Genomic DNA, 23,359 nt, shown 5'->3' on the forward strand with positions numbered 1-23,359 from the left:
TTTCATGGTGGCCAATAAAAAAGTCACAGGAAAATTCACAACTTTGGTGTGGAGAGTAGGTAATCAAACAAAAATATTCAAGTCACTGTGCCCTATTCTAGTCTCTTCTTCACTGAAGACAATCTATTGTCCTCAGTGTCCCCACAATGCATTTCACTAACCTGCTTTTATTTCTACTGAACCCACTGTTACATGTTCCTTTGCAACTGAGGGACTAAACTATCCAAGCTTGTCATGTCACATATACAAATGAAAATGGCAATTGATAAGGTGAGCATGGCCTATAAAGGGTGCATTTAAGTATTGCAACAAAACAGTATTTCAATTGTAATTTCTTTATATTTAAGTTTCACAATACTAATGGTGATACAGTCATTCACTAATCTGTTTGTTTAGTAATTTATTTAATCAATTTGTTTGTTTTTTAAATGTAAAGTGGCATTCTATGGATCCTATAACATCAAATTCAAGCTTAAATTAGATCATTTCCAACGAATACAAATTGAGATAATGAACAGATATCAAATCTTCTGGTCTTATAAAACATCCACTTAAACAATTCCACTGGTGTGTGTAGGGCTTTACCACAGCACTGTTCAATACATATTAATAATTTCATATGGTACTTGTTAATACAGAGCACCTGTGTTTAAAGATCTTGTTAGAAAGAATAAAAAAAGACCCAAGTATATATATTTTCCCCCCGAGGAATATGTCATATTCATTTCTACCTTAAATGTCATCGGTGTGAGTTTGAATCTAACAACTCCCCACACAGCTCCAGTCTTTATATAGAAATGTACAATGCAATGCCACACTAGAAAGCTTTGCTCTTGTGCTAGTTATCATGTGACTTTTGAAAGCATCTCTTGAGAAAGTTGCAGCGCACTAGTCATGTAGGAAAGTCTTCTCTCCTGTGTTGATTATCATATGCTGTTTGATACTGCTCCTTCATGAGAAAGATGCAGTACATAGGTCATAGTAGCAAGGCTTCTGTCCATGTGGGGCATCAAGTGCTATTTCAGAACACGCTTACACAAGAATAGTCCACATCATAGGTCCTGTTGGAAAGGCCTTTTTCTGGTGTGGGTCATCATGTGATATTTGAAATCTTCCTTACCTGAAAAAAAAGCTGTATCACACAGGTCACATTGTAAAAGGCTTCTCTCCAGAGTGGGTAAAATCATATCTCTTGTGAATAAGTTACAGCATACAAGTCACACTAAAAAGGCTTCTCTCCTGTATGGGTCATTGTGTGACGTTTGAGACCACTCTTTCGTGAGAAAGCTTTATTGCACAGGTCACACTGGAATGGCTTCTCTCCTGTATGAGTCATTATGTGGCGTTTGAGGTCACCATTTTTTAAAAAAGCTTTGTTGCAGAGATTACACTGGATTGGCTTCTCTCCTGTATGGGTCATCATGTGATATTTGAGATCACCTTTTTGTGTGAAAGCAGAATCACACATGTTACACTGGAAAGGTTTTTCTCCTGTGTGGGTCATCATGTGATATTTATGATGATCCTTTCTTGAGAATGCTGAATTGCACAGGTCACACTGGAAAGGTTTCTCTCCTGTGTGGGACATCATGTGAGATTTAAAATGATCCTTTCGTGAAAATGCTGATTTGCACAGGTCACACTGGAATGGCTTCTCCCCTGTGTGGGTCATCATGTGATGTTTGAGACCAACCTTGAATGAGAAAGCAGAATCACACAAGTCACACTGGAAAGGCTTCTCTCCTGTGTGGGTCATAATGTGATGTTTAAGATAACTCTTTTTTGAGAAAACAGAATCACACACCTCACACTGGAAAGGGTTCTCTCCTGTGTGGGTCATCATGTGATATTTGAGAAACGCCTTTTTTGAGAAAACTGAATCGCACACATCACACTGGAATGTTTTTTTTCCTGTATGGGTCATCATGTGACGTTTGAGATTACAGTTTTGAGAGAAAGCAGAATCCCACAGGTCACATTGGAAAGGCTTCCCTCGCGTGGGTCATCATATGATCTACGAGGTGATCTTTTTGTGAGTTGTATCACACAGGTCACATTGGAAAGGATCTTGTGTGGGTCATTGCTTGACATTTATGATCACACTTTAGTGAAAAAGCAGAATCACATAGGAAAGGCTTCTCTCATGGGTCATTGCAAATTTAAGATTAACCTTTGGTGAGATAGCTGCATCAATCACATCACACTGGAAAGGCTCCTCTCCTGTGTGGGTCATCACCTGATATTCAAGATGACTCATGAGATAGCTGCGCTATAGATGTCACACTGGATTCTCTTTTTTGTATGACAATGACATGGAATCTATGTTGATACCCTCCTGGAAAAAAAAATAATCATAAGACTGACATCTAACCTTTTGTGAGGTGTAATAATAGAAATGTGGATGTTTTGTACATAAACCAATTCATACTCAAGTCCCTTTGTTTTTTCATCTGGTTATGAGAATTGGAAGGGGGGGAATGACCCAGATGGTCATGGCAGTTGTATTTTGATATAGCTTACAAGACCTAAATCTAAAAATTACCTACTCTACTCTAGGAAGGTTCATTCAGTTCATCTCACTCATTTGAGTGAAATAAGTGATGATATTCACATTGCTTTAAATGTGTTATTATTTTGAGCAAAACACAACTAGAATGATCTAAGGAATTGTAGACATATTATCTTATCACCTTTAGTAAAATACCTGTTTGTCAAATAGAAAAATCTATCTGTAATACCTATTAAAAACAATAAACAATTATGATGTTCTCAGGCTGGAACTGCTATGAAAGAGACAACCCCACTGAATGTGGATGTAGCAAAATGACACAGTAATTGGAGAACTAGTGCTGTTTTCAACCTACAGCTTGAAGAAACACAGAGGCATTATATACACATACCCAGTCATCTTTCAGGATCTATGTCACATCTACCTAACTGGTTGCAACTCTTGTGCAGTAATACATATATATGGCAAGGGCTTTTTCCTATTTAAAGGGAAGTAGCCAAAGTCAAAAGGCATAATTCAACTATTGCCAATTTCATCCGCACATACTCACTCTCATTAACCACCCCTCACTCCCTCCATCTCTTCATGGCTCCTCCTGTATGACGGGTCATTCCTGTATATCACCCACCGCCCTGGGTCAGAATCAATGCAGTAAGACACAACACATCCACAACAAGGCTGCTTCATTTAATCGGCAACCTCCCCCTGTCCGTCACTTCATACAGAAAAAGGGAAGACGGAGAAATTCCTTCAGTATGAATCAAAACATCATTCACACATAACCACTCCCTAAGCCCCCCATCCCCCACACACTCCCTTCCATGCATCACAGCATCATCCATATATAACCTTTTTCCACTCACCCCTATCTTCTGTCTTCTCCCTTTCTTAACAGACACCCCACTCTTTCTCATTGCCCCTTTTACCCCATCCATTCATTTCATCCTCAGTTACCCACTCCTGTTCATTCCATCCACCTCTGCCTTCCACACTCCTTTTAATAATCTTTCTTTACTCATTCTTTGTGTGTCCAAACCATCCCAATACTCTTTCATTAACCCTATCTCCCTACTCCTTTCCCACATCCCCTCTCTCCTCCTCATCTCCTCTTTTCTCACTCTCCAGCCTAGTAACTCCTACACAATTAACCTCTTCCTCTCTTGTGTTCCATGTTTCTGCCCCATACAGTGCTGACGGCGCAATCACCCCTTCATACAATCTCCTTTTAGGATCCATTCCCAAATATCTTTCTCATTACTTTTTAATCCCTGAAACCATTTACTTGTTTCTCTCCATCTACATTCTCTATCTTCACCTCCATTCCCCCCTTTTCCCACCACAGGAGCTCCCAAGTATCTAAAGCTATCCACTTACTCCACCCTCTCTCTTTTAATACTCACTTCCATTTTGATGCCATCCTTTCCCCTTGTAATTTCATCACTTTCCTTTTATCCATATTTACCTTCAACTTCCTCCATTTACATACCTTCCCAAATTCCATCTCTAACTTTCTTATTCCCTCCTCTGATCCTGGAAAAGGCTTCTCTCCAGAGTGGGTAAAATCATATCTCTTGTAAGTTACATCATAAAGGTTACACTAAAAAAGGCTTCTCTTCTGTATGGGTTATAATATGACGTTTGAGATCACCCTTTCGTGCAAAAGCTTTATTGCACAGGTCACACTGGAATGGCTTCTCTCCTGTATGGGTCATTATATGGCGTTTGAAGTCACCCTTTTTTAAGGTTTTGTTACACAGGTTACACTGGTTTGGCTTCTCTCCAGTGTGGGTCATCATGTGATATCTGAGAGTACCCTTTTGTGTGAAAGCAGAATCACACAAATCACACTGGAAAGGCTTCTCTCCTGTGTGGGTCATCATGTGATATCTGAGATTATACTTCCGTATAGAAGCATAATCACACAGGTTACACTGGAAAGGCTTCTCTCCTGTGTGGGTCATCATGTTATTTTTGAGACTAACCTTGAATGAGAAAGCACAATCACACAAGTCACATTGGAAAGGCTTCTCTCCTGTGTGGGTCAAAATGTGATAACCCTTTTGTGAGAAACCAGAATTACACAAGCCACATTGGAAAGGTTTCTCTCCTGCATGGGTCATCGTGTGACATTTGAGAAATGCCTTTTTTTTTTAAAGTTGAGTCACACATGTCACACTAGAATGGTTTCTCTCCTGTGGGTCATCATGTGACATTTGAGATCACAGTTTTGAGAGAAAGCAGAATTCCACAGGTCACACTGGAAAGGTTTTTCTCATGTGTGGGTCTTCATGAGATATACGAGGTGATCTATGAGGTGTGAGAAAGTTGTATTCTAAAGGTTACACTGGATATACGAGGTGACCCTTTCTTGACAAAGTTGCATCACACAGGTCACATTGGAAAGGGTGTCTTGTGTGGATCATCACTTGACACTTGAGATCATGCTTTAGTGAGAAAGCAGAATCACTGGGAAGTCTTCTCTCTTGTATGGGCCATTGTGTGACATTTATGATTAAACTTTTGTGAGAAAGTTGCATTACAAAGGTCACATTAGAAAAGCTTCTTTCCTGTGTGGGTCATTACAAGACATTTGAGGGCACCCATTTTTAAAAAAGTGAACTGCACAGGTAATATTGGAATGGCTTCTTTCTTGTGTGGGTCGTTGCACATTAAAATTAACCACTGGTGAGATAGCTGCATCAATCAGGTCACACAGGAAAGGCTTCTCTCCTGTATGGGTCATCACTTGATGTTCATGATGACTCATGAGATAACCGTGTTACAGATGTTGCTGGATTCCCTTTGTTGTACGACAATGACATAGAATCTATGGATATCTTTCCCAGAGAAATTTTGATAGATACCCTTCTGGAAAAAAAAAAAGAAAAAAAAAAAATCATAAGACTGACATCTAAATTTCTGAGAGATGTTATCATAGGACTTTGGATGTTTTGTACACAAACCATTTCATACTCAATTCCCTTTGTTTTTTTCATCTAGTCATGAGAATTGGAAGGCGGGTATGCCCCAGCTGGTCATGGCAGTCTTATTTTAATATTGCTCACAAGACCCGAATCTAAAAATTACCTTCTCTAGGAAGGTTCATTCAGTTCATCTCACTCACCTGAGTGAAATAAGTGATGCAATTCACATTAAAGATATATGGTGTACCTGTGTCATTAATTAGCAAAACACAACAAGAGTGATTTAAGGAATTGTAGAGGTACTATCCATGTGTTCTTGTCACCTTTAGTAAAATACCTGCTTGCCAAATAGAAAAATCTATCTATAATACCTATGAAAAACAATAAATAACTATGCTGTTCTTTGGCAAGAACTGCTATCAAAGAAGCAACCCCACTGAATGTGGAAGTAGCAAAATGACACTTATGGGAGAACTAGTGCTAACGTTTTCAACCTACAACTTGATGAAACACAGAGGCATTACATACACAAACCCAGTCATCTTTCAGGATCTCTTTCACATCTACCTAACTGGTTGCAACATTTGTGTGGTAATACATATATAGCAAATGCTTTTTCCCATTTAAAGGGAAGTAGCCAAAGTCAAAAGGCATAATTCAACTCCCACCCATTTCATACTCATTTAACCACCCCTCACTCCCTCCATCTCTTCATGGCTCCTCCTGTATGATGGGTCATTCCTGAATCTTACCCATTGCCCTGGGTCAGAATTAATACACCAAGACACAACACATCCAAAGCAAGGCTACTTCATTTAATCGGCAACTTCACCCTGTCCATCACTTCATACAGAAAAAGAGAAGACAGGGAGAAATTCCTTCAGTATGGGGTATTGGCTGCTTGTTGTTGTGGCAAAGTAGCATGCAGTTGATACTTTAGGGTCTATATGGGGTGCCCCTATGGACCAGAGCCACACATCATTTTGTCTATGATAGAGGAAAACTCTTCATAGAGAAATTACAAAGGATTACAAAGGCGGAGCATGCCGACAGGAGACCTTTTGATCCATATCTAGGTCGGATGCAAAAAAAAAAGAAGAAAAAAAAAATCATATTAATAAAGTAATAAATAAAGACTATAATAATGTAAATAACAAATAAAATACATAAATGAATGCATAGGTATAGTTAAAATAATAAACAAACAGGTAAATAGTAAATAATAAATTGACATATAACTAATGATAAATGAAAATCAGACAGACAAATGATAACAAAACAAAAACAAATAAATTATAATCATTACAGCATCTTACTTAGGTATTTATCTAAATGATTCTTAAAGCTTCGAACTGAACTACATTGCAATACCTGTGCAGGAAGTTTATTCCATTCATTAACTACACGGTTGGCAAAGTTGTTTCTACCTACTTCCAAATTGAATCTATTTCCGGACAGTTTGAGACCATTGTTTCTTGTCTGATTCTCATTCAATGTGAAAATTTTGTCACTTTTGATGTTGTCAATTCCCTTTAAAATCTTAAAGACCTGTATCAAGTCACCTCTGAGTCTACGCTTTTTTAGGGAAAACAGATTCATGTGCTTTAGTCGATTTTCGTATGATATATTTTTGATATTTGGAATCAGTTTTGTGGCTCGCCGTTGTACTTTTTCCAGTCTGTTAATATCTTTAATGAGATTCGGTGACCATACGGAAACAGCATATTCTAAATGTGGACGAACTAACGATTTATATAGCTTGTTAATGAGTGATGGACTTTTGAAATCAAAAGATCGCGCAATCAGTCCCAGAATCTTATTTGCTTTCTCAGAGGCTGAAATACATTGCTTGGATGATTTGAGGTCGTTACTGATAATTACGCCGAGATCTTTTTCACTATCCACTTTTGTTAACGAATTTCCAAATAACTTGTAATCGTACTTACTGTTATTTTTACCTATGTGCATTACCTTGCATTTACTTGTGTTAAATTTCATTAGCCACTTTTCAGACCATTGCTGTAATTTATCTAAATCTTCTTGAATATGTAATTGGTTTGAGTGATCATTTGCCACTCCGCACAGTTTTGTATCATCAGCAAATTTGGAAACAGTAGATTTTAGTCCATGGTCTATATCATTTATATATACTATGAATAGAAGTGGCCCAAGAACAGAACCCTGAGGAACTCCACTTGCAACACTTTTCCATCCAGAAGTTTTTCCATTTAAAACAACTCTCTGTTTTCGACCATTCAACCAATTACTAGTCCAACCTAATAGGCTACCACTTATTCCATGCAAAGCTAGTTTAGTAAGTAGTCTTTCGTGTGGGACGGTATCAAAAGCTTTTGCAAAGTCTAGGTATATTAAATCTATATTGTTTCTTTTGTCATAATTCGAGATAACTGTGTTGTAGAATTCGAGTAAGTTAGTCACGCAAGAACGTTTCCGTCTGAAACCATGCTGGCTATCATTTATCAAACGGTTACTTTCTAAATGATGTTCGATAGCATCTCTGATAATAGTTTCCATTATTTTTCCTACGACTGAAGTCAAACTTATAGGCCTATAGTTATTTGGTTTCTTTTTGTCACCTTTTTTGAATATGGGAGTAATGTTAGCTAGCTTCCATTCTCTTGGGACATCTCCGGATATGATGGATTTCTTGAAAATAATTTCTAATGGAACAACAATCTCATTTTTCATTTCCTTTAAGATTCTTGGATACCAACCGTCAGGCCCTGGTGTTTTATAAACTTTGAGTTTTTCTATACACCTTTTAAGTCTTTCTTTTGTTATATTTACCGTAGTGATTAAGTTTACCCCAGACTTTTCACAGGTTTCAGTTTGGAATTCACTTTGAGGTGTTTCGTTATACTACGACTGTCCCTCCATTATGCTGTCCCCCAACCCCTTGCTGCTGTCCTGTACCATTTCTCTGAGTATTCATTTTCTGCTGTGGGGGAATTCCCTGTGGTGGGGGAAAAGAATACTGCCACCAAGTATTTCCACTTGGATCGTAAGAGGCGAGAAGAAAGGGACGGGGAGTGGGACTAGGCATCCTTCTTCCTGTAGCCCCACAGGGGACATTCCTAAACGAAAAAGTAAAGGCATAAGAGGGTCTGGGAGTTTTCCGACTAGCACCCTAGGGTTTGGGTCTTTTAACGTGCGTGGATGTGGTACAGATGAGAGTAAAAGGGAAGAGATAGGTAGTATGTTTGTGAGAAGAAAGATGGATGTGTTGGCTTTGAGTGGAACTAAGTTGAAAGGGAAGGGTGAGTGTAAGTTTGGGAGTGTAAGTGGGAGGTTATCAGGAGTGAAGAGAGGGCAAGGGAAGGAAGGGGTGGCTATTCTAGTAAGTGAAGAGATAGGTAAACGTGTAGTGGAGTGGAACGAGGTTTCCTCGAGGATAATGTGGATGAAGGTGAAACTGGGAAAGGAGATGTGGGTCTTTGTAAGTACATATGGGCCTGGCAGTGAGAAGAGTGTAGAAGAAAGGGAGGCATTTTGGTTAGATTTAAATGAGTGCATAGAGGATTTAGGGAGAAATGTCAATGTAATAGTACTGGGACACCTTAATGCTAGAGTAGGAAATGGTTCAATTGATAGAGTGGTTGGGAAATGTGGAGTTCCAGGAAAGACTGGTAGTGGAGAGTTGATGGTGGAAATGTGTCTAGAGAGTTGATGATAGCAAATACAGTGTTTCGGAAGAAAGTCAAGCATAAGTACACATGGGAGAGGGTGGTGGAGGGAAGGGTGGTAGATAGAGCGTTGATGGATTATGTAGTGGTAAACAGGACTATGATAGGAAGAGTTAAGGATGTACATGTGCTAAGGGGAGAGGGTGGGGGAATATCAGATCATTTTTTGGTGGAAGGTAAGTTGAGAGTGGAGGATAGATGGAGAAAGAGGAAAGGGACAAAAGGTAGGGAGGTGCTTAGAGTGAACTCTTTAAATGAAAAGGAGGAGTACAAGAAGAAGCTGAAGGAGGAGTGGGAGGGAGTGAAGGATAGAGTAGAGCATGTGGAGGAGGAATGGGGATGGTTCAAGGAGGGAGTCACAAAGTGTGCAAGGATGGTGTGTGGAACAAGAAGGACAGGAGGAAATAGAAGGAAGGGTAGTGAATGGTGGGATGAGGAAACAAAGAAGGTTGTAGAAGAGAAGAAGCGAGCTTTCACAGATTGGCTACAAAATAGGACGAAGGAGTCATATGAGAGGTACAAAGAAAAGAAAAGAGAAGTAAAGCAAAAGGTAAAGAAGGTAAAGAGGAGAGCAGATGTGAAGTGGGGAAGAGTATGACAGAAATTTTTGAAAGTAATAAAAAGATGTTTTGGAAAGAAATTAAGAGAGGAAGAGGAAGCGAATCAAGTAGAGAAGAAAAGGTAAAAGGTGCAGATGGAGAGATGATAATGGAAGAGAAGGCAGTAAGGGGAAGATGGGCGGAATATTTTACGGAGTTGCTAAATGTGAAGGATATTTTTTTTTTGTTTTAATCAATTTATTACACTCAAGGAGCGTCAAACCTAGTACAAAAGTGTAGCTATGTACAGAGTACTAGTGACACACAGGACACTCTCGAATCATAACTGAAGGAATTATTTGTAGTTTATCACCCACTAGTGCGAGTGATACAAAAAATATATACAGTAATCACCTTCTGGCAAATATTTACATATATTAATAAGTAATCTTTGATGAGGTATCAAAGTTGTTGGCATATAGGGTGTAGTGCAGCCTGCACGATGTGTACCTCGGCACTGAAGGAGGATAGGGAGGGAAAGATAGTTGCAGTGGGAAATGCTAAGAAAATAGAGTGATGAGTGAGGAAAATGGAGGAGAAATAAGGAAGGATGAAGTGAAGGCAGTTGTTAAGATGATGAAAGCAGGTAAGGCACCTGGTCTGGATGGATGCCATGCACAATGTCTAAAAAAAGGAGGTACAGTGATGGTGGATTGGCTGGTGAGGTTATTTAATGTTTGCTGGAGAGAGGGTAGAGTGCCGGAGGACTGGAGGAGTGCCTGTATAGTTCCACTTTACAAGGGAAAAGGGGACAAGTGTGAATGTAGTAGTTTTTGAGGGATTAGCTTGTTAAGTGTAGTTGGGAAGGCTTATGGGAGGATCTTGATTGAGAGGATTAGGAGAGGAACAGAGGGAGTAATTGGTGAGGAACAGTGTGGATTTAGGACGGGTAGAGGTTGTGTAGATCAGATCTTTGTGGTAAGACAAATATGTGAGAAAGCTATAAGAAAGGGTAAGGATGTTTTTTGGGGGCTTTTATGGATCTGGAAAAGGCTTACAGAAAGGCACTGTGGGAGGTTATGCAAATATATGGGATAGGAGGAAAGCTTCTAGGAGCTGTCAAGAGTTTTTATGAGAGTAGTGGAGCTTGTGTCAGGATTAGAAATGCAGAGAGTGAGTGGTTCGAGGTAAAGGTGGGACGTCGTCAAGGATGCGTTATGTCGCCGTGGTTGCTCAACTTATACATGGATGGGGTAGTGCGAGAGGTAAATGCAAGGGTAGTGGGTCAGGGATTGGAGATGGTTAAAGAAAATGGAGAAAAGTGGGAGGTGAGCCAGCTGTTGTTTGCTGACGACACTGCACTTGTGGCAGGATCGGAGGAGGGACTGAGGAAGTTGGTGACAGAGTTTGGGAGAGTATGTGATAGAAGAAAGCTAAAGATAAATGTGGGTAAAAGTAAGGTGATGAGATGTACATGGGGTGAAAGTGGCAGTAGACTGGAAGTGAGCATTAAGGGAGAGCGACTGGAGGAAGTGGATAGTTTTAGATACTTGGGTGCAAATGTGGCAGGAAAAGGTGGAGTGAAGGTGGAGGTAGAATGTAGATTGAGAGAAGCGAGTAAATGCCTTGGTGGATTGAAGAGTGTAATGAGGAATAGACATTTGGGAATAGATGCTAAGGAGTATGAAGGAGTGATTGTGCCGACAGCACTGTATGGGGCAGAAACATGGAACATAAGAGAGGAAGAGAGAAGGAGTTTGAATGTGTTTGAGATGAGGTGTCTAAAAAGTATGATGGGGGTTACTAGGCTAGATTGAGTGAGAAATGAGGAGGTGAGGAGAAGAACGGGGGTGGAAAGGGAGCTGGGAGATAGGGTTGATGAAACAGTATTAGGATGGTTTGGACACATGGAAAGAATGAGTGAAGAAAGACTAGTAAAAGAGGTATGGAAGGCAGATGTGGAGGGAGTGAACATGAAGGGACGTCCTAGGATGAGGTGGATGGATGCGGTGAAGGGGGCTTTGTGGAAGAGGGGAATGTCTGTTGAGGATGGACGAGAGAGGACAGGAGACAGGGGTGAATGGAGAATGGTTGTATATTGATGATGTTGTGATGCATGAGGTGGAATGGGCGGGATGGGGGGTGAGGTAGTATGTGTGAGCAAAATGTGACACAGCCCAAAGGGATTTCTCCCCATCTTCTTTTATGCATGGGGGGACGGAGAGGGGGGGTCGCCGATTTAATGAAGCGACCTTGCAGTGGATATGCTGTCTTGCGACATTGCCTCTGACCCAGGGCAGTGGACTAGGTGCAGGGATGACCCGCCTTATCCAGGGGGTGCTACTAAGATAAGAGGGAGGGTGGAGGGGTGTGGAGTGTATTCAGGGATGGAATGGGTGGGAATGATTTTATGCCTTTTCCTTTTTGGCTACCTCCCTTATAAGGGGGAAAAAGCCTTGGTATATGTATGATTTCCACAAGAAAAATATTTATTACACTGATGTATAGGAATACCCCAATAACTGAATGGGATAGGTTCCTGAAAGACTATTCGATATTGAAGCAATTTTTCTCATAAGAATGTTAATAAAAGGAGACAATACGTTCCAAGCTCTCTACTGACTTCCATTAACTATCTATCTCCTCCCCCAAGAAAAGCATAATAAAAAACAAAATATCTTGTTTTCTTTGGAAATTTAATGCAAATAAAATAAACATAAAATGCTGGTGAGTATATGTACATAGATGTGTGGTGGTCTCAAGGCAGCCAGGCAGGCATCAAACAGCTGTGTAGGAGGCAGCGCAGGAGGGAGGCAGCATGGGAGGTTCCATTGAGTTGCCAGTTACTGCATGGCTAGAAGGGGAAAAAGAAGGAAAGTCTCGATATTTGTGTTTATTTACTGTTGCAAATAAAAGGCTACATAATAGATCAAATTACGATTACCGTATTTTCCGGCGTATAGTGCGTGACTTTTTTCCGTTGGAAGGGCCTAAAAATGGAGGGTGCGGGTTATCCGGCGGTGCGCATTATCTACGGCCTACGATAAAAATTCTGCGGCTGTGTGTGTAATTTTTTCACAACGTGACGATGTTGGCCGTCACAAAGTCGGGAGGCACACTTCTCCGTGACGTTCCGTGAGAACAAGAAGAACAGCCATGGTGACATGAAAGAATACGCCAGCATGGGCTACCGTATATAAATATTTGGTATAGGTAGGTATCTATCGAATCTTATTTTTCATGTTTAAATAGGCCTAAACACCATGAAACATGATCAATATTCATGATGTTTGCCCATGTTCACAGCATCTTAGTTTGAATTTTTATGTTGGCTTTGTTGCTTCACTTTAGGTATGGTACAAATTCCGTTGCGGCCGTTCATAAACTCGTGTCAAACACCTGACTACAACACCCTCTTTCGGGAGTTATATTAACTAAACGTCACCTCGATGAGAGACTGTCCTATTTCACCACTGTCATTGCAGGTTCAAAGCTAAAACGAAACAGTCTGTAGTTTGTTTCAGTATTAGATAAAAAAAATGGTAAAGACGAATTATTTCCTCAAGATATAAAGAGCATTTTCTGTAAAAATCCCAAAAATTTTCTATTTAAGCTACAAAGTAATAAGGGACCAACGCACAACATGAGTCATATACCGGTACATGTAGTTCCGACTTTTTCTTAGTTGTGTCCTGATTGATGCCTAAATTGACACTTAATTTAGTGACAAATCAACAGATTTCCCAGTGGTGGCTCTAGCCAATGAAAAATACTTCTCAATGTAAGCTCTTTCACATGATATAAATACCGAGGTAAAACTGCATTATAGACAAATGCGATCTGGCATGCGCGTTATACGTTGATGCGCGCTATCTGTGTACTGAGATAACGAAGTCCATGGGTGCGCATTATAACCCGATGCGCATTATAAGCCGGAAAATACAGTAAACAAAATCATAACTATGCGAACAAGGTTAATTCACTTACGACGATTTAGAGAATTTCAGGCTCGCTAGACGAGGATGGAGATGAGCAAGCAGGCTCCATCTTGTCTGGGTGATGAGAGTCAGCTGGAGATGGGATTGAGTCAGCTGGAGATGGCGATGAGTCAGTAGATTTTTTTCTTGTTTGTGGGCCAAGAATCTGCTGTCTTTCTAAAAAGCAAAATGACTGGAGACGACTGAGAGGTGCTTGCAGATGACACAGAGGAACCTTTTGGCTTGAAGAAATCAGAGATCTTAGTCTGTTTAGCCAAAGTTTTTTGTCTGATTGTGGAGTTCTTTGTAACATGTGATGTTAGAAATTGATTTCGAATTTTAAAGCTTCTTTCAGCATCTGGATCTATAGTGAATATGAGGTCACACAGTTCATTTGTTTGCTTTATGATGAGTTCAAGATTTGGAAGGGGGAGTGAGTGGATTGTTACTGGCAACCCTAGTTTATTTTCATAATTTTTTTCTGTTCTATAAGTTCCAAGAGCTCCTCTGTTGTCATTTCCTTGTCATGTGAGTCCAGAAGCTTGTCAACATCGTTCACAAGCACCTCTTCATTATCGCCAAGCTTTGGGCTAGCGAGATCAACAATTTCTTTTGTGAGGGCAGAACAGTCGAGCAATGAAAATCCACAGAAAGTTATCCTGTCTTTTGCAGCCTTAAAACCTGGAGCACTTTTGTCCTCCTTGAACAAGTAGGTCCTGAAAACAAACCACACACATTGGCTAACTTTAATAAAAAAAAAAAAATATTGTCCTTTCACATAACATTTTCATGAAGTATGCAGCAAAATACATATCATAAAATTTTCATATAATAAGCTAAGCCCTATGAAAAAAAAATATGTAGCTTAACCAAACCAACTTCTATTACCTGTTAAGCATTTTCTTCCAATATAAGTCTCGTAAATGTTGAAAACTTGTCTCGAAGTGTAGCCACCTTCATTGATGATTTTCTTCAGCAATTCAGGGTAAACTGAAGCTGCCTCGGTATTGGCTGAAGCAGATTCGCCCTGAAGTTTTACACTGCGCAGTGATGTCCTCTTCCTAAACCGATCAAACCATCCCCTGCTTGCCTTGAATTCCTCCATCAATGATTCAGGTATATCCAAAAGGGAATGCCAAATAGTGTGCTTTTTCTTGAATGATAGCTTGGCTCAGAGATTGGTGTTCCTGAACTTTATCCTCTGTCCACTTGGCAAGTAGGCATTCCATGCATTCCATCCTGGCATTCCTTGTTCTTCACCATCACTGACTGAGGATTGGCAGCTTTTGTAGCCGTTTCTTTATATTTTTCCTTTTCCTTGACAATCATAGTGACTGTTGATACAGGCATCCCAAGTTCATGCCCGATCTTGGTAGGCCCAGCACCTGCCTCGTGTCACTTCACAACTTCCAATTTCTTGGTCAGAGTTTTGCATTTGTGCTGCCTTTTCCAGCAGAAAGGGAAGAGGATGAATCACAACTGGATATTTTTCACAAACTGAAGACATAGAACACTGGAAAGAAGCACAAATCCTGGGAAAAGGCCACAGATCCTCTCAGTAGGATGGAGGTCACACAAGTGAATTAATCCGAGAGCAGGAAAACAGATGCACGGAAAACAACACACCCACTTAACCGCGTGTGCCACCTTGCAACAAAACCAACTTCAGTGCCAATTTCAAATTTGAAAGAGTGAAGAGGGGCATTTGGATTGCAAAACTGCTCCCCTAAATATTAATTTTCGAGAGAGTGAATCTTTGGTTATCAAACTTTAGAATAGCGGGGTATTCTTATATTATAATTTACAAAATTAATATTTAATTTTCTAATGCTATACCACATAGGTGTGCACTTCTAAAAAATACCTTAATGTATTGTAATTTACAAAATTAATATCTAATTTTCTGATACTATATCGCGTAGGTGCACTTCTAAAAAATACCAAAAAAAGTATATTACACTGAAGTATTACAATTTACATACATACATATACCAAGGCTTTTTCCCCCTTACAAGGGAGGTAGCCAAAAAGGAAAAGGCATAAAATAATTTCCACCTATTCCATCCCTGAATACACTCCACACCCCTCCACCCTCCCTCTTATCTTAGCACCTCCTGGATGACGGGTCATCCCTGCACCTTGTCCACTGCCCTGGGTCAGAAGCAGTGTCGCAAGACACAGCACATCCACAGCAAGGCCACTTCATTAAATTGGCGACCCCCTCTCTCCGTCCCTCCATTGCATAAAAGAAGACGGGGAGAAATCCCTTCGGGCTGCGTCAAATTTTGCTCACACATACTACCTTACCTCCCATCCCCCCGCCCATTCCACCTCATGCAATCACAACATCATCAATATACAATCATTCTCCATTCACCCCTGTCTTCTGTCCTCTCTCGTCCTTCCTCAACAGACATTCCCCTCTTCCCCAAAGCCCCCTTCACCCCATCCATCCACCTCATCCTAGGACGTCCCCTCATGTTCACTCCCTCCACATCTGCCTTCCATACCTCTTTTACTAGTCTTTCTTCACTCATTCTTTCCATGTGTCCAAACCATCCTAATATTCTTTCATCAACCCTATCTCCCAGCTCCTTTTCCACCCCTGTTCTCCTCCTCACCTCCTCATTTCTCACTCTATTTAGCCTAGTAACCCCCATCATACTTCTCAGACACCTCATCTCAAACACATTCAAACTCCTCTCTTCTTCTCTTATGTTCCATGTTTCTGCCCTATACAGTGCTGTTGGCACAATCACTCCTTCATACAGTCTCCTCTTAGCATCCATTCCCAAATGTCTATTCCTCATTACACTCTTTAATCCACCAAGGCATTTACTCGCTTCTCTCAATCTACATTCTACCTCCACCTTTTCCTGCCACATTTGCACCCAAGTATCTAAAACTATCCACTTCCTCCAGTCGCTCTCCCTTAATGCTCACTTCCAGTCTACTGCCACTTTCACCCCTTGTACAGTACATCTCATCACCTTACTTTTACCCATATTTATCTTTAGCTTTCTTCTATCACATACTCTCCCAAACTCTGCCACCAGCTTCCTCAATCCCTCCTCCGATCCTGCCACAAGCGCAGTATCGTCCGCAAACAACAGCTGGCTCACCTCCCACTTTTCTCCATTTTCTTTAACCATCTCCAATCCCTGACCCACCACCCTTGCATTTACCTCTCGCACTACCCCATCCATGTATAAGTTGAACAGCCAGGGTGACATAACACATCCTTGACGAAGTCCCACCTTTACCTCGAACCACTCACTCTCTCCGTTTCCAACCCTGACACAAGCTCTACTACTCTCATAAAAACTCGACAGCTCCCAGAAGCTTTCCTCCTATCCCGTATATCTGCATAACCTCCCACAGTGCCTTTCTGTCTACCCTATCATAAGCCTTTTCCAGATCCATAAAAGCCAAAAAAACATCCTTCCCCTTTCCTATAGCTTTCTCACATATCCGTCTTACCACAAAGATCTGATCTACACAACCTCTACCTGTCCTAAATCCACACTGTTCCTCGCCAATTACTCCTTCTGTTCCTCTCCTAATCCTCTCAATCAAGATCCTCCTATAAGCCTTCCCAACTACACTTGACAAGCTAATCCCTCTGAAACTACTACACTCACACTTGTCCCCTTTTCCTTTGTAAAGAGGAACTATACACGCACTCCTCCGGCACTCTACCCTCTCTCCAACAAACATTAAATTACCTCACCAGCCAGTCCACCATCACTGTACCTCCCTTTTTCAGACATTCTGCATGGCATCCATCCAGACCAGGTGCCTTACCTGCTTTCATCATCTTAACAACTGCCTTCACCTCATCCTTCCTTATTTCTCCTCCATTCTCCTCACTCATCACTCTCATTTTCTTAGCATTTCCCACTGCAGCTATGTTTCCCTCCCTATCCTCCTTCACATTTAGCAACTCCCTAAAATATTCTGCCCATCTTCCCCTTACTGCCTTCTCTTCCATTATCATCTCTCCATCTGCACCTTTTACCTTTTCTTCTCTACTTGATTCGCCTCCTCTTCCTCTCTTAATTTCTTTCCAAAACATCTTTTTATTACTTTCAAAATTTTCTGTCATACTCTTACCCCACTTCACATCTGCTCTCCTCTTTGCCTCCTTTACCTTTTGCTTTACTTCTCTTTTCTTTTCTTTGTACCTCTCATAAGACTCCCTTGTTCTATTTTGTAACCAATCTGTGAAAGCTCGCTTCTTCTCTTCTACAACCTTCTTTGTTTCCTCATCCCACCATTCACTACCCTTTCTTCTATTTCCTCCTGCCCTTCTTGTTCCACACACCATCCTTGCACACTTTATGACTCCCTCCTTGAACCATCCCCATTCCTCCTCCACACCTACCTCTACTCTATCCTTCACTCCCTCCCACTCCTCCTTCAGCTTCTTTACGTACTCCTTCTCCTTTTCCTTTTCATTCAAAGAGTTCACTCTAAGAAACTCCCTACCTTTTGTCCCTTTCCTCTTTCTCCATCTATCCTCCACTCTCAACTTACCTTCCACCAAAAAATGATCTGATATTCCTCCACCCTCTCCCCTTAGCACATGTACATCCTTAACTCTTCCTATCATAGTCCTATTTACCACTACATAATCCATTAGTGCTCTATCTACCACCCTTCCCTCCACCACCCTCTACCATGTGTACTTATGCTTGACTTTCTTCTGAAACACTGTATTTGCTATCATCAACTCTCTTTCTAGACACATTTCCACCATCAACTCTCCACTACCATTCTTTCCTGGAACTCCACATTTCCCAACCACTCCATCAATTGGACCATTTCCTAACCTAGCATTAAGGTCTCCCAGTACTATTACATTGACATTTCTTCCTAAATCCTCTATGCACTCATTTAAATCTATCCAAAAAGCCTCCCTTTCTTCTACACTCTTCTCACTGCCAGGCCCATATGCACTTACAAAGACCCACATCTCCTTTCCCAGTTTCACCTTCATCCACATTATCCTTGAGGAAACCTCCTTCCACTCCACTACATGTTTACCTATCTCTTCACTTACTAGAATAGCCACCCCTTCCCTCCCTTGCCCTCTCTTCACTCCTGATATCCTCCCACGTACACTCCCAAACTTACACTCACCCTTCCCTTTCAACTTAGTTTCACTCAAGGCCAACACATCCACCTTTCTTCTCACAAACATACTACCTATCTCTTACCTCTTACTCTCATCTGTACCACATCCATGCACATTAAAAGACCCAAACCTTAGGGTGCTGGTCCGAAAACTTCCAGACCCTCTTTTTCTAATGGTGTGCACTTCTAAAAAAAAAATACTGAGAAAAATTATATTATATTGAGGTATTACAATTTACAAAATTAATATTTAATTTTCTAATACTTTATCCCGGGATGCCTAACCAAGAGAATTCACTAATCAAGGCAGAAGATAGATGGAAGCAGACACTATGTGCTGGCCTGACCAAATGAAGCTTCCTACTGAATATTACCAAGTAAGTAAACAAAGTAATCATAGTCACAGGTGTGCATACATATACCAAAGGCTTTTTCCCCCTTACATGGGAGGTTGCCAAAAGAAAAAGGCATAGAAGCCACTCCCACCCATTTCATCTCCTACATACTCCACTCCCCTCTACCCTCTCTCTTATCTTGGCACCTCCTGAATGATGGGTCATCCCTGCATCTTGTCCACTGTCCTGGGTCAGAAGCAGGCCACTTCATTTATCTAGTGACCCCCCCCTTTCTGTCCCCTCATGCAGAAAAGGAGAGGATGGGGAGAAATCCCTTTGGGCTGCATCAATTTATTTCTCATACATACTCCCTTGCCCCCTTTAATACTCACTTCCAGTCTGCTGCCACTTTCTTCCCCTGTGCATCTCATCACCTTACTTTTACCCACATTTATCTTCAACTTCCTTCTTTCACACACCTTCCCATACTCTGTCACTAACTTCCTCAATCCCTCCTCTGATCCTGCTACAAGCGCAGTGTCATCAGCAAACAACTGCCTTATCTCCCACTTTTCTCCATTTTCTTTAACCATTCCCAATCCCTGACCCACTACCCTTGCATTTACCTCTTGCACCACCCCACTGATGTATAAATTGAACAGCCAGGGTGACATAACACATCCCTGACAAAGTCCCACCTTTACCTCAAACCACACTCATTCCATTTCTAATCCAAACACAAGCTCTACTACTTCTAAAAAATGCCAGCACCTATGAGTTTTAAGCTCTCTTGCCTCATTTACTTTTGCTAAAGTATGCATTTCCTGTCATGAATGCAAACATTCCTAATTAAATTTACATTCCACAAAATTTCTCAGTCCGTCAGGGACAAGGTTAGCTAGGTCAACATGAAAATGGAATTCCTGATATTTGAGCTGAAGTAGTTCTCATGGGATGCAGAAAGTCGCTATGAGTACAATGCAATTTGAATTATCCATCTGCAAAATTACCGACCACAGCTACGAATACCGTCAAATTACATGAAAATCACACATTTTAAAGAAAATAGTTGAAATAATTGAACTATATGCAATCTATTACACTAATAACACAATAGTAAGAAACTTAATAGAGTGTAGTTTAATCCATACCACCAGTGATCAAAGATGGCGGGCTGGACTATCTTAGCTGTGGTCCGTAATATTACAGAGGATGAAAACGTAACTTCTCTTTGATCAAATTACATGAAAATCACAATTTTAAAGAAAATAGTTCAAATAATTCAACTATATGTCTATTACACTAATAATAGAAAGAAACTTATTAGAGTGCAGTTTGATCCATACCACCAGTGATCATAGACAAGATGGTGGGCTGGACGGTATTCGTAGCTATGGTCGGTAATTTTGCAGAGGATAAAAACGTAACTTATCTTTGATCAAATTACATGGAAATTACACATTTTAAAGAAAATAGGTCAAACAATGCAACCATAAGCTAAATTTTTATGTAAAATTGTGCATTTGAGGATTTTTCTTGAGTTTCTTCATCACAGCATACTTTCCCTTCCGCGATGCTACTGATGAATCTTTTCTTTTCAAGGCCTGTCTTGCTCGACTAGGGTGTAGTTGCCTTAGAGCTATTATCTCTTGCCTGCATTCATTCAGCTTATGAGACAGGTCTATGTTCTCACACTCTAGCTTCAGTTTAAGGTTGCTCAGTTCCCTACACTCTACAGCTAATTTCCCTAATGCTTCCTTCTCTGCTACACTATTGAAATCTGCAGTTATTTGAGGAATCTGATCTGCATCAGAGCTACTTGCACTATGCACAGCCTCAGTTGTAGCCAGAGCTGCAGATGCAGATTTCTGGGGTGGGCAATATAATTTTGAAAAAAAAAATTGTCCGGACCTCACCATGCTTCCTTTTTCTCTGCTCAGACACCCTGTGGAATGATTGCCTGAGGTTAACCTAAGTTACTTCATTCAGACTTGGCATTTGATGGCTGAGTGCACAGTAAACAGCTTTCCAAGGATGTCTGTGTTTCTTTATGAAGTTAAACATCTCATGGACAGTACCATTGTTCACATGGCTGATGTTTAGCCGATTGCAATCTTTCAGGAAGTTTGCATCCTTTATGCCAAACTTTAACTTCTCACTATACGGCCCCAGGAATGACATATCAGCAAGTACAGTTATTCACACAATGTTCAATAGCAAGATATAACTGGATTATACTACCTTACAGTAGGTTAGAGTACCAGTACACGTCTACATCGGTGGTTGAAATGTCGCAATGCGTTTGACGTTGTTGTTATCCGATAATCCGACCCGATAGATAAAAAACTAATTAGTACCACCGATTTCTCAGCTCTTCCGTAACACCCTGCCTTTGTTTTGGTATTACAATAATCCACAAGACTAGTAGTTTCAATTCATTTAGGTCTGTTGCCAATACACTGGATTTTTAGCTCATTTTTCACCCTGAAACATAAACAAATTTTCGATTTACAGACGCTCCTCTACTTACGTTCATTCGTTTTACATTTGAACTGACTGTAAAAAAAATATTTTTGAGTGAATTTTTTAGTTTAGCGCGCTCTCCGTAGTTCAAATGATACTTACGCATGACGCTGCGTCCATTGTTTACATGGTACAAACGACAGACTGAACGTGCCTTGCCTCCTCCTCCTCCACCATCTCAATTTATGTTGCTTGAATTTAATTTATTTGAAATTAATGTTATTATTTTACAAAGTTATGTGTATAATTAATGATTTAGGGGTGTTTTATAAGATACAGTAATAGAATTTACAGATGTATAGTACAGTAACAACTTACGTTCATTTTCAACTTACGTTCGGCCGTTCGGAACGTAACTAAAACGTAAGTTGAGGAGCGTCTGTACTGCTGAATGCAGCCCGCCATGTTTATCTTATGTTTTTAAGTACCGACATGTAACTGATGTGATTGTTTGAAATTTACTATGATCATAGTAAATACACCCACATAACATTTTTATGAATGAAACTTCCCGCGGTATATAAATTTGGCCATTTGAATGGCGTGCACTTAAAATGATGCATTATTGTGTTCGTCATCGACAGTGGCGCCTCTGGTGGTAGTTGACCTAGCTAACAAGGTAGTTGGTGACTGGGGAATTTATTCAGATATCAAGCAAAGACATGAACTCACAAACTTATCTCTGGTGCATTAGATTACCAAAAACTACAGTTGCTTACCTAGTATTGGTTAGTGGGGAAATAAGAATATTTCTTGTTGGATCCCCACCTCTTAAAATATTGTGCCGGTATTTGATTGCTCATACCCTTTGTGCCTGTCGTACCTAGTTTTAAAAGTTGATACTGACGGTGCAGTCACTACATGATCTGGCAAATGATTCCACTCACGCAATGTACGGATTGTGAACCAGTTTCCCTTGAGCGAAGTTCTCCAGTGGTCCGGAACAACTAATTTGTAACTGTGGCCCCTGAGTCCAGTTGTGCTGAGGCTGAAAAACTTGGTGTAGGGAATGTCCTCATATCCGTGAAGAAGCCTATAGACTTCAATCGTGTCTCCGCATTTTCTTCTGTCCTCCAGCATCTGTAAGCCAAGGAATTTGCACCTCTCTTCATAGGGCAGCTCTGAACATTCCGGCAAGTCACGTACTGCTGAATATGCTAATAGACCAATCAAACTACTTATCATCTTATACCTAGTATTTGCCACTTCACTCATAAATATGTTAGGGCAAATTAATGCTTCTTTCCGACACACAAATCATAAAATGGATTATGATGGCCAGTGCCGTTCATAACTTTATTCAGACTTGTGTGCTATTCTCCCAGCCAAAAATATGCAATTTTTTCATTGATACTATTAATTTGCGGTACTTACTTATGGGATTCAACATAAAATCATGATAACGATCCAATGAATGATATATTCATAATATTATACCCATAATACTGTAGTCTAGATAAGAATTGCATCCAAAAGACTGGCAAGCAATTTTATATTTACCCCGAAATCTTTCTGCTTTCAGGAACAATTGTACCTAGAAGACCTGCCCCTTGTCTGTACGAGTATTTGTTTTCATTTAACTGTGTATTTACCTAGTTGAATCTTGCGGGAAGGGGAGCTACTCTTCTGCTGTTCCGTCTTTGTATCTAGCACTATTTAGTTTTGTGTGTATGTATGTGTTTACAATAATTCTCAGCCCAAGGAGCAATTGC

The 23,359-nt window shown here is 40.4% G+C and overlaps 1 protein-coding gene across 6 annotated transcripts; it reads right to left on the minus strand.

The window, feature by feature from the left end:
- Nucleotides 1–319: 319 nt before the first annotated feature.
- LOC143041128 (uncharacterized) lies at nt 320–23,348 on the minus strand. Of its 6 annotated transcripts, none has more exons than XM_076212875.1 (5): nt 23,240–23,298; nt 14,542–15,185; nt 13,664–14,369; nt 12,418–12,530; nt 320–2,335 (listed from the first exon to the last, which is right to left on the minus strand). In XM_076212875.1, the coding sequence occupies exon 5, from the start codon at nt 1,925–1,927 to the stop codon at nt 1,223–1,225; it is 705 nt and encodes a 234-aa protein (XP_076068990.1). In that variant the 5' UTR covers nt 1,928–2,335; nt 12,418–12,530; nt 13,664–14,369; nt 14,542–15,185; nt 23,240–23,298; the 3' UTR covers nt 320–1,222. The 6 variants fall into 6 exon arrangements, with proteins under 6 accessions (XP_076068990.1, XP_076068991.1, XP_076068992.1 ...); XM_076212876.1 differs by having other exon boundaries at nt 14,542–15,097; nt 23,240–23,254; XM_076212877.1 differs by lacking the exon at nt 14,542–15,185 and having other exon boundaries at nt 23,240–23,314.
- Between the last annotated feature and the right edge of the window lie 11 nt (nt 23,349–23,359).

Source organism: Oratosquilla oratoria, chromosome 30 (assembly GCF_046742065.1).
Source record: "Oratosquilla oratoria isolate Oo_2021 chromosome 30, ASM4674206v1, whole genome shotgun sequence".
NCBI lineage: Eukaryota > Metazoa > Arthropoda > Malacostraca > Stomatopoda > Squillidae > Oratosquilla > Oratosquilla oratoria.